At 50.4% G+C, this 12172-nt stretch overlaps 1 protein-coding gene across 5 annotated transcripts in view; it reads left to right on the top strand.

Moving 5' to 3' along the window:
• Kcng2 (potassium voltage-gated channel modifier subfamily G member 2) overlaps nucleotides 1-12172 on the top strand; it is a 71960-nt gene that overhangs the window by 42186 nt on the left and 17602 nt on the right. For all 5 annotated transcript variants that reach the window (XM_015992696.3, XM_015992694.3, XM_015992695.3 and 2 more), the window contains exon 3: nucleotides 2202-2903. In XM_015992696.3, the coding sequence (XP_015848182.1) occupies nucleotides 2241-2903 (663 nt within the window). In that variant the 5' untranslated portion in view covers nucleotides 2202-2240. The remainder of the gene's footprint in view (nucleotides 1-2201; nucleotides 2904-12172) is intronic.

Below are 12172 nucleotides of genomic sequence, written 5' to 3'. Positions count from 1 at the left end.
TCCTGAATCCCAAAGCATTTTCCAATTCCTTATTCCCCAAGCACCTCATGTCCAGCCTGTCTCCAAAGCTCTGGCTTGTTCCAATTGCAATCCATTGCCTCAGGCAGTCACAGCTGAAATATCCTCCTATGAACGGCTTTGACACAGTCTTAAGCTGGCTGTATTGACACCAGGCAGATTTCTGGTGTGGGAGATAACAGCAAAGCCTTTGGGCCAGAGCTTGGAAGGAGCTGAAGGGAACGGTGACCCCTGGTGAGGTATGTTCTTCCAGCACCAGTGCTGACGTCAGTAGTACAGGCTGTGCTTTGCGAGGACACCGGTGAGCTGGAAGCATGGGGTGGACCAAGTGAGTTCTCTGAACTAGGAGCAGGACTTCAACAAGATGAGTCCTCCGAGCTGAGATCAGAGGGTAGATGTGGGGTGAGTCCCCCAGGCTGAGATCAGAGGGTAGATGTGGGGTGAGTCCCCCAGGCTGAGATCAGAGGGTAGATGTGGGGTGAGTCCCCCAGGCTGAGATCAGAGGGTAGATGTGGGGTGAGTCCCCCAGGCTGAGATCAGAGGGTAGACGTGGGGTGCATTCCTGGAGCTCAGGGATGGATGTGGGGTGAGTTCCCCGAAATGAAGTAGGGTAGACACAGGGTAAGTCCAGTTGCTGCAAAGGGTCATTGTTATTAAGATTCAGTCGCTTTCCCTTAAGATCCTCATGGTCACTAACAGTTTTTGGTTGGTCCCAAAGTTCCACAAAAGTTGGATGGGCAAGTTTTTACCTGTTTCTCATCACCCCAAGGATGGATTTTGGAGTGCTCCATTGTGTGATGTATTTGTCACATAGGATGCTATGTTGGGCTAAGAAAATTCTTTCCTAGCATGTGTGCTGACAGTTACCATTTGTCTGTCTCCCTGTCTGTCATTATGAGAACATTGGGGGGTGTCTCCCAACAGACATCTGAGGTGTCCACAATGGCAGGTTGCTCCATCCCAAACCAGCTGGGACTTGCTTGCCTATCATCCATCCACCTGCTGCTGTTACCATGGCCCTAAGTGCCTCTGCTGAACCTCTGGCCTCTCCATTCCAGGAAGCAAAGAAGCCCTGAAAACAGAAAATTGGAGGGGCTGGGGAGACCTCTGGGAAAAAGAGTAGAATCCTCCATGCAGCCCAAGTCTTGGATGTTAGTAATGGTACCCACCTCCACCCCCTTTTATATAGAATCCTCTAGGAAAAGTGAGCCCAGTGCAGGGGGGGAAAATGTGTATGCCAAACAGTTGGCATAGAAACCTAGAAGGCTCACTGACCATCTGAGGAATTTCTGTGGATACCAAACAGTTCCTCTGACTTAGAAACCAAGGCTGGCTGCAAAATCAAGCGCTGTGGGTTTCCATCTCTCTTGATTGATCTGTGGTTCTCCACCCCAGCTGTGCAGCAAAATTACCTGGAAGCTGTGTTCCAAGCTGAGCGGGCTACGGAGCAGAGCACACGGAGGTGTCAAAGATGCATAAAGCGTAGCGAGGCCCGGTGCGATGCAAACCACTTTGAGACGTGGTCAGTTTCCTCTGGGACCACCGGTATCCTAGACCCCTCCTCGTCTGTGAATGTGCAGGCAGGACCTCTAAGAAAAACTGCCCTGGTTTTTCATATCCAATTATCATATCTTTACATTTTCGTTTCCTTCCTACGTTGTGCTCAGTGTTTCTCATTTGGCTTTCAACGTCTTTTTTATAATTGGTTCCTTTAAATCCGGTCCAGAGCAGTGTACCCGCGGCGCGTTTGCTGGAATTTCATAAGTCTGTTTCTAATTTATAGCAAGCCCCCCCCCATTTTCCTTCTTTGTTGAAGGGTGGGGTAGATGCTTGCTTTTTAATACTGACCAGCTCAGGGCAGACCAGACATGGGTTTGTAAAAAGCTTATGCTACCAGATACATTCCACAAACTCTGTTTAGAGTCTAGGGTTTCGTAAACCATTTCCACCCACGACCCCTCCTTGCCTGAGAAATTTTTATATGTTCCTGCTCTCTAGAAGATGAAGTAAGGTAACATGTCCATTTTACAGCGTCCTCTGGAAAGTTTGGGGGAATCTCAAGTCTGGAAGGTGGAGCCTGCAACTGTGCCAGAGTTAGAGATGGACCTGGGATAGGAAGCTCCTGGTCCCCCAAACCCTGGATCCTGCCGCCCGCAGTCCTAACACTCGGATTCCTCTTGCAGGCCCAGTCTTCTGATCGCAGCCACCCGGCATATGGGGCCATGGCCCGGCTCCCGGGGCACCCGGAGGCCCCCGGCCCGGAGCATGGCAGTACAGGCCGGGGGAGCCGAGGCGGTCGAGCGGCCCGGGCGCGGCACGTCATTATCAACGTCGGGGGTTGCCGGGTGCGGCTGGCCTGGGCCGCGCTGGCCCGCTGTCCCCTGGCACGCCTCGAACGCCTGCGAGCCTGCCGCGGCCACGACGAGCTGCTGCGCGTGTGTGACGACTACGACGTGAGCCGCGACGAGTTCTTCTTCGACCGCAGCCCGTGCGCTTTCCGCGCCATCGTGGCGCTGCTGCGCGCCGGCAAGCTGAGGCTGCTGCGGGGCCCGTGCGCCCTGGCCTTCCGCGACGAGCTGGCCTACTGGGGCATCGACGAGGCGCGGCTGGAGCGCTGCTGCCTGCGTCGCCTGCGCCGTCGCGAGGAAGAGGCTGCCGAGGCGTGCGCCGGGCCACCGGGTCGCGGGCCCCAGGGGAGCCCAGTGCGAGCCCTGGGCACCGGGCGGCTGGAGCGCGGCCGACGGTGCCTGCGCGATATGGTGGAGAACCCGCACTCCGGGCTGGCAGGCAAGCTCTTCGCCTATGTCTCCGTGGCCTTCGTGGCCGTCACAGCCGTCGGCCTGTGCCTAAGCACCATGCCTGACATACGAGCAGAAGAGGAACGGGTAAGTGTGGGCATGGGCTTCAGGGCAAGGGCAGGACAGAGGGGGAGCCAGGGTCATGGAGGTGTGGACAAAAGGCCACATCTGGCACCCAGGTGGGATATAGAAATTCAGAGAGTGCCTGCTGATTACTAGTCCTGGTTGTCCACTATGCCCCCTGCCCTGGCTAGAGCTACAGGCTCCATAGCCCTTTTCCCCCCAGGCCAGGTGAGTGGTCAGGAGTGAGGGTACAGTGAGCTGATATATGGGACTCCAAACTACATTCAGTTTCAGGACAGAAGGCTTCTCTGTGTCTCCAGCAGTTCAGTAAGGGGTCCCTACAAAGTCTGGACAAGGTACAGCTAAAAAACACCCAGTATCTTAAGGGTCTAGAACAGCGGTTCTCAACCTTCCTGATGCTGACGACCCTTTGTCGTGCTGATCACCCTCATGTCGTGGTGATACCATATTTTTCATTCCTATTTCATAACTGTAATTTTGCTACTATTATGAATCTGATATTCGACCCCTGTGAAAGGGTTGTTCGTGCCCCACACGTTGAGAACCACTGGTCTAGAGAGCTACAAACTTGGACATCCCAGGGTTAGAGGGCCTTTATGGAGAAATGAGAACTCTGATCTTGTTGAACGATCTGTTTCTTTTCCTTTTCTCGCTGTCTTGTCCACCAATCCTAGAATACCAGTACACAAAATGTGGACAGATCTGTTACCTCTGGTTATCCAGTTCTCATAACAGGCTAAAAGAGATAAAACAAAACAAACCAACTTAATAGCATTAGTGCACATTGGTCATCATGGAAAGTTCTGGAAACAAAGGGAAAAGACATTATGTAGCAGACTGGGGTCTATTTGGAGATGTTGGGATTCCTGCAGAAGAGAACGTTCTGCATTTGAATCTAGCTGAGTGCTCTCCAAGTCCTCCCAGCCCCTTCCCTAGGCTCCCTCTGTTCCCTCAGCAGACACTCCCAGCTTCTGCACACTGACACCCCTTCCTTGGACAGAGCTCTCAGGCCGCTCCTGGGCGTCCTGTAGTGTCCCTGGCCACGCCCAGTGCTCACCTAATGGGATAACTCATTCTGAGAAACCAAACTGGCCAAGAGCAAGGCAGCCCTGACTGCATATTAAACTTAAACGTAAACGTAAGGAAATTCATTTGGCTTGCTTCATTATTGGGTGTCCCAAGCTGGAAGCACCTCAGGTCATGTTAAATGGTCATGAGTTTCTGGTTCTGCTTCTAAGATGATCCTTGAGGCGTGAAGTTTGGCTCAGGAGTAAAGCATTTGCCTAGCTTCCACAGTGGAGGTGGGGTGCGGGAAGAGGCACTCAGAGTGTTGGATTTTTACATAGTAGTAGCTCCATATATTACTCACCTCCCTGTTCCCCCAACAGTGTACACGTCTAAGCACCAGCTTCATAATTCACTTTCTGTACCAGGCTTTTTCTGTCGGGGCCACCAACCAGCTCCCAAATCATGACACAGAGACTTATTATTAGTTTTGAATGCTCAGCCTAGCTCAGGCACATTTCTGTCTAGCTCTTTTAACTTAAATTAACCTGTTTATCTTTATCTACCCTTTGCCTCGGGGTTTTTTTACTTTTCTTTCCTCTGTGTATCTTACTCTCACTGTTTCTCATGTCTAGCTGGCTGATGGCTGCCTGGCTTCTTGTCCCGGGCGTGTCCCTCATTCCTCCTCCTCCTTCTTCCTCTCCTTCTCTTCCTTCTCTTTTTGAGCCTAGATTTCTCCTCCTATTTATTCTCTCTGCCTGCCAGCCCTGCCTATCATTTCTCTGCCTAGCTATGGGTCATTTGGCTTTTTATCAGACCAATCAGGTGCCTTAGGCAGGCAAGGTGAAACAGATGCAACACTTCTTTACATATTTAAGCACGCATCCTTACATCATTAAACAAATACAACATTAAGAAAGTAACACACATTTACACAGTTAAAGCAGTATTCTGCAGTGCAAACAAATGTAACACATCTTTACATAGTCAAAATAATATTCTACAACAAGTTACAATTAAAAAGTGGTGACCCCTATTGGGAGAGAGGCATCCTGCCAAGGTCTATTCACAGTGTGGACTCACACAGTCTCTTTGGAAAGCTCTTGGCAGCAGAGAGCTGCACAAAGATGCTTCTACTGAATATGTCTGAAGGACGTCTGCTCTCGGGCATGTTAGGGACAAAATGGACCCACAGAGCTTCCAGTGGTCCAACTGGAGCCAGCTTGGTAAATCTCTTCTCTCTACTGCCTGGGATGTGGGGAAGCCATGAAACGTCAATATCTCATCTGGAAAATTGCTCTCTGCTCAACATAACCTAATAGCTGCTGATCACCCTCGTAGTAAAACCATGGCTTCAGTGTGGTTAGAATAACTTCTCTAACCTGTGGCTCTGGCCCTAAGCTCAGCATACTGGGACAACATGAGTGTGAATTTCACTCTCTTGCCAGCCAGCACTTTCCATGGTGGCTATTGAAACATTAGTTCCTGTGAAAAGCAGCTTTGACACACTGTGTCAGGCCTACCTGTGAAGGGGTTCTAGGTCCACAGTGCTTTCTCAGGCTTGTGTGGTGTGGGCAGTGAGAAGCCCTAACCCCCCTTCACCATGTCCTGTCACACACCTTAGGAGACCTTGATCCGGAAGCCGCACAGAAGGGGCCTCTGGGATCTCTAGTGTGCAATGACCAGAGGTGGGACTCAGCGTGGAGCACTTAGGGAATGTCTGTCCTCTGCATGCATTAGGGGCCACATAATTGGCAATGTCATGACCATCTCTCAGGAGGAAAAGACCTTGTATCCCATCAGCTGCTTCATTTTTAGAAAAACATACATAAAACTTGCCATGTGCTAGCATCTTGCCACATGCTAGCCTGCAGCCATGATGCTGCACACATTCACAGGTGTGGGGCTTTTACACACCCATCTCCAGAACTCCCCCACCTTCTTAAGAACAACAGAAATTCTGTCACCCATCACCAAGTGGATAGCACATGAGGATGTTACACGCGGTGAAAGAAGAACGTCATGAAAACCCAGGGTGAGAGTGTAGCTCAGTGGTAGCACACTTGCCTAGCGTATTCAGGGTGCTAGGTTAAGTCCATAGCACTGCCCAGGAAAGAGGAAGAAGGAAGGGAAGGGGGGAGTAGGGGGGAAAGAGGGAGGGAGGGATGCTGCAAAAACAAATAGCTATTACCCTGCATTCCGTGTGTGGTACTATCATGAAGATGGAGACTATCGTGGTGGGTTCTGGGGGCTGCGGACGGTTTGGGGAGCTGATATCTGCTGGGATCACAATGTCAGTATGAGAAGATAAGATAAGGCTGGGTGGCATGGTGGCTATGTACAACACAAGGAATTTACCTACGTGGCTGGCCCTTTGTCCTGGTGGGTGCTGCTGGAGGGCTGCAGACAGACACAGGACATGAGGTCAGAGACTTGTCCAGGGCCCAAACATATAGCAGGAAAGGCCCGTGATGCTGAGTAACAGACTTGCCCTCCTGGGAGCATCTGAGGGCCGTGAGGTTACCCTCGTGTGAGTTAGAGTTGGGACCCACATTCAGACTCCATAGCCTCCAGAACCCAGCACAGGAGTTTCCACCAAGGCAGTTGTCATGGCAACCCCACCTGTACCTTGATGAGTTATCCTTGGGTCAACAATATGCATGGTTGCCAGACCTCCCCTAAAGCTTAGCTCTGCTGCCCTCTCCCATTAAGGAGCAGGTCTGGTTTGCTGGGTATGCCCTAAGAAGTTTGTGAGGCCATGGCTGGCCCTTGGTCTCTTACCCTCCTGCTCCATCCTACCTAGGAGCAGAGGTCTGAGGGGTCAGCAGGCAGAACTCACTGTAAGTGGATGGAGCTGCTGATGAGACCTTAGTAAGGGCTCAGAGTCCACAAGTCTAACGTGTTAACAATAAGGCTAATAATACCAAGCCTGGTTAGTAGGGAGAGGGAGTTAAATAAGATTAACTGGGCACCACAGATTACACTGGCTGGGAGCTCCATCAGGAATCGGTATACTTGTTCCCTAAGCCACAAACTGCCTGCCTTACTGTGGGGCACAGCTCTGATGAGTAGAAATTCATAATTCATGCAGCCAATGTGGAGCAGAGTTGACCCCTTCCCGAGCCGGCTGGATCTGCCCCTTGCCTTCTAGCTTCAGGCCATGCCTTCTTGTTCCTTCATTGCCGAGGTGCATCACTGTGACCACTGCTTTCACATAGCTTCTCTTATTGGCCCAGCCTTCTGTCTGCACAAACCCTAGAATCTTGTCAGGCCCACCTGAGTAACCAGATCAGCATCCCTTCTCGGGGCCTGTAACCTTGTCATACTGCAAGTTCCTTTTGCCACACGGGGTGACATATTCTCAGACAGTTTCTCGGTAACCAAGCAAAATTATGTTACACTCAAGGTAAGCCTGCCGCCTTGTCCTCCGGTGTTTCAGGTTCTGCCATGCACTCTGTCCAGGTTGGCTTGTCTACTGGCCTCAGAGTTCAACAAACACCAGTTGACTCAGTTCTGGCACCCAGAAAAAGGCTATGTGACATGGTTTTGCACTGGTGGCCAGGAACAACCATGCTTGCTGTGGGGACTGGAAGGATACATGGGTTTGCATATAGCCTTTGTTAGAATCACATCATCTACCTGCCCACGAGCTTTCAGCTCCTCGAATCTGTTGGTTGTAAAGTGCTGTTCTCATAGGAGACAGGTCTTTTTCATACTTCTTGTGTTGTGTTCATAACCCTACACTAAGTAGAAATCCCACCAGTCTTTCCCTGGGGGACTGTGCTGCGACACTGTGTCTCTGTTGCACCTGGGACCCAGCCTTCCAGTCCCAGTAGTCTGTGTCCTCAAGGGAGTCCCTGGGAGATCATTCACACAGTAGCTGTGTCTTTTAAAGAAGAAAAAGTTCATTGACTTCTAAACCTACAGTATTCTCATGCCATGGGAACAGAGTTAGCAACCAATAACCTGAAAATGTATGGCCACAATAGCTGCCCTGAATTCTTTGACTCTCAAAAACTACATTCCATAAAATATGCCATTATATATTTTCCCAAATCCCCAGGTGGACACCTCATGGTAATGTGCAGATTTCCCATACTTCGCATACTAAATTGTGGCCCTGGGGTGAGTCATCAGTGTCTTAGCACCAGGTGCTGAAGGCAGTTGGAAGGACTCAGAGGCAGGGCCTGGAGCAGGTCTTGCAGACGGAGATTGGGTTTAGTACTGTGTCTCTCCAAGCTTGTCCTCTGCCTTCTGTGGGAGACCTGCAGAGGAGACAGGAGCCCCCACCACAGAATTTTCCATTGGTCAGATGCTGGATACTCAATCTACAAAGTGGTACTGATTCAATATGAAACTTGCATCCACTTTGACCTGGGAAGCTCACTCTACGAGCATGTCCTTCACAGATGCTCCCACGGTGTGCAGCGGTAAATAGAGGGCTGTTTATACTAGAACCAAAAACTAGTTCTTAAACTGGAAATGTGGGCTGGGGAGAGCGCTCAGCAGGTAAGGGTGCTTGTGGCTCTTCCAGAGGACTCAAGTTTAGTTCACAGCAGGTGACTCACAACTACCTGTCACTCCAGCTCCAGGGGAACTGACGGCCTCTTCCGGCCTCCGGGGCTATCTTTGCAGCTCCTAGTTCCGCGTTTTTGCTGAATCCATTCACATTTCATCTATGAGCAGTCTTTTTGTCTTCTCTGAGAAAGCCAGCTAACATCTTCATAAAGCCTCCAATGAGTCTGTAGCCTTCACTAGGTTAGGGTGGAGAAGACAGCTCCTCGACTTTCCACATGTTGCAGGCCAGTGTTAATGTGTGTGCTCAGGTATTGTGTACCTTTTCCTGGGGAACATGAACAAGCATCTGTTCAGATAGACACCAACAAAATGACTACTCAGGTCTACGTTAGTGAACCAGTGAGTGTGTTGTGTTTATTTACAGGAACATGAGTGACCACTTAGGCCACTAAAAAGCTCACCCAACAGGGGTGAGGACTCATAAAAACTGCATCCCTGGAGCTCTCTGCATAGATTACAGACAACTTTGGGAGCTGGAGAAATGATTCAGCAGTTAAGAGCACTAGCTGCTCTTCTAGAGGTTCTGAGCTCCAATTCCCATACTCACATGACAGATCATAACCATCTCTAACTCTCATTCCAGGAGATCAGACACCTTCTTCTGGCCTCTGAAGACACTGTATGCATGTGCTACACACACATATGTTGCAAGCAAAGCACCCATATACATAAAATAAAAATAAAGGGGAAATTTTATAGGTAGCTTGAGCAATCACTAATCTTATATAACTTTGGAAAGGAATTTACTGAGTCCTGTAAATTTCAGGAGCTTCTTGAGCGTTGTAAGTAAACTACTTCCTGAATCTTATTAGCCTGCCTCCTTACTATAGGAGAGAATGTTTCAATTTGGAGGAAATAGCTACATAACATCAGAGTCCTTAGGGATCCCCAGGACAGTGGTGCTAAAAGAACCTATAACCAACATAGGCCCTGCCCATGACTGGTAGCCCTGATTACTATGGAATCATTTGGAAGTAGATGTCGTCTAAGAACTCTATCCACGGGGCCGAGAGGTAACAGTGGAAATGTGCTCTTCTCTGGGGTTGAAGGTGCCCTTGTTGGTAGGAAATGCACAGCAGAGGTCAGGCTTTGGGCTGGGAGGGTATGTTTCGGTATCTGTTTTGGGTGATTCAAATGTGTGAAGAGATGATGCACAGACGATTTTATGCCAACAGATAACTGCAAAGTTATCTTTCTATGCGGTGGTGGCTGCTGTGTTGCCTGGAGACAGAGCTGAGCGCTTGCCTGGGCCCTGGCGCACAGCAGGGACGGGCTGTGCTTGCCAGTCTGCCTGAGAACAGCCTGTCGCTGTTGAGGGCCCGTGGGGTGCGGGGTGCTTTTCGAAATCCATCATTTCCTTCTGCACTGGGCTGTGTGGCCTGTGCCAGTCAGTGTTTCCTGTTGGTCCACGTGATGAAATTAAGGCTAGTGTAATGAGCTATGGATTTCATGCCTGGGATCTCAGCTTTGAATTCACTGGGGTTATTTTCTGCAGCAGCCTGGAAAGCTGGTGACAAAAGTTTCCGCTGCACAGACAGACTCCAGCAAACACAAAGCTCTGCCACCTTCTGGCAGAGTGAGGGCTTAGCCAGTTAGTCAGGACTCCCCAGAGAAGGTGAAAGGATGTGCTCACCGGGTTTCGCTGTAAAGACTCAGTGCATACAGTCTCTGGCTGAGCTGTCCTAGACCTGCAGCTTCTATGAGAGACCTGGGGGGCCTCGGCAAGGCTTAGAGCAGAAGAGGCTGGAGTCCTGGCCCCACAGTCACCCAGAAGGGAGGCCTTCTGTGACACTCATTCTTCCACATGGGCAAGGCCAGTGGCAGGGGAGGAATGTATGTTTTGTCACATTTTATCTAGACACCATCACAGGCACATCTGGAGTTACGTCTGACCAACCCCCAGCCACCCCAGAGTCCATCCAGTACACACAAAGTTCCCCCATCACATGGGCTCTGGCCTTTGGCCCATGCCCACCCTGGTGTCTCTAGTTGGAGGTTCCCCACTCACCGGTACCCACGTAAGTCTTGCAAGATGACAAAGCACACTTCCAGCTCTGACTCAGACATCTGTGCATTCGTTGTCCTTGCCTCTGGATCATGTCTGGGGGAACCTCTGACTGGTTTCATGGGATGTGGAGCCTGAGGCTGGAGGAGGCTCATCTCCAGGGAGTGACCAGGGGAGCTTCAGTGCTGGCCTTCCGTCCACACTGGTAGGAAAATGGCCCTGTTGCATGTGACACAGAGCCATATTCTGGAGTCCTAACATCAAGGCTCCTTCCATTGTCCCAGCATCTAGGGTAGACACCATGGCCAGCAGCATGGCTTTTTTCTACATTCCTCAAGGGGCTGTAAGGCCATCCTTCCCCCTCAACAAGGGCAGAAGAATGTAGGACAGATGGCTTTGAGTGAGGCTAGAGTCAAGCAGCTGGATCTCTTGTGTGCGGTAGCAAGACCTCTACAGTGTACTAGTGCATAGGGGGCCAGGTGGGAACTGCCTTAACCAGGCAGCTATGAACCTAGGGAAAGGAAGCCTCAGGTGCTCTTTGCTTGGAGAAAAGACCTGACCTGGCCAGGAGCCTTTACCATTGCTGACAGTGACAGACTACGGTCCTGCACCTCTCTGCTTGGGTACCTGCCCTCGGGAATGTCACCAGGTCCTGTCACCTTCAGAACCACAGGAGCCTGGGAGGTTAGAGGGTAGAGACTGGGCCTTACCTGAGGCTGGAGCCCTACAGGACCACTGTATGGTCAGGCCGGTTAGCTCTAGACTCCATGTCCCCATGTCCAGCCAGTAGTGTGTTTGATTGGCTTACCTGCCTGTTTGCAGATCTACCTGCCTATAAACCAGCAGGACATTACAAAGAGAGCCAGCAAAGGGTTGAGCTGCAGGCAGTCAGGGGTCTGAGCAGGTCTGTTTGCATTTCTCTTGTGGAAAATGTGGTGATTGCGCTTCAGATTGCTGCGACTGTGGAGTCAGCATGGTGTGTGGCTTTGGGCCTGTTCAGTGCAGCCTCCTTCCCTGTTATGGTCAACCCCTCTGCTCAGAGTTGGTGTGGGAGCCCGCAACAAAGACTGCTGCCCTTTTCCATGGGAGGCCCTGTGGGTGCTTCTAGAGATGTGGGAACAGCGGGGCCTGGTCAGTTTGCTGGACACTGGCTAAAGATAAAGTGAGGGCATTTGTTTTTCCCAGCTTCCTTCACAAATTTAGCAGAGAAAGATCTAGCCTTGTGTTTTGGATTTTGCCTTAGTTTGAAAAAATGGTGTTAAAGATGTGTCTAAACGCCTAGGAGAGAAGCTGCAAGAGCAAAACTCTTTCCTCCAATCTCTTTTCTGTCCTCATAGGAGTCAAAATTGGATACTGGTTAAATCCTACACTAAAAGCCTATTCTTTTTTTTTTTAATTTCAAGTGTGTGTGTGTGTGTGTGTGTGTGTGTGTGTGTGTGTGTGTGTAAGAGAGAGACAGAAGCAGAGAGAGAGAGAGAGAGAGAGAGAGAGACAGAGAGAGAGAGAGACAGAGAGAGAGAGAGACAGAGAGAGAGAGAGAGACTGCATGTGGAAGCCAGAGATGTTGGATCCCCTGGAGCTGGAGTTACAAACAGTTATGAGCTACCTGATATGGATGGTCAGAACTAAACTAGGGTCTTCTAGAAGAGCATCAAATGCTCTTAACCACCAAGCCACCTCTTCA

The sequence above is a fragment of the Peromyscus maniculatus genome, chromosome 19 (genome assembly GCF_049852395.1).
Source record: "Peromyscus maniculatus bairdii isolate BWxNUB_F1_BW_parent chromosome 19, HU_Pman_BW_mat_3.1, whole genome shotgun sequence".
Taxonomy (NCBI): domain Eukaryota; kingdom Metazoa; phylum Chordata; class Mammalia; order Rodentia; family Cricetidae; genus Peromyscus; species Peromyscus maniculatus.
This window is presented reverse-complemented; position numbering and strand designations above follow the sequence as displayed.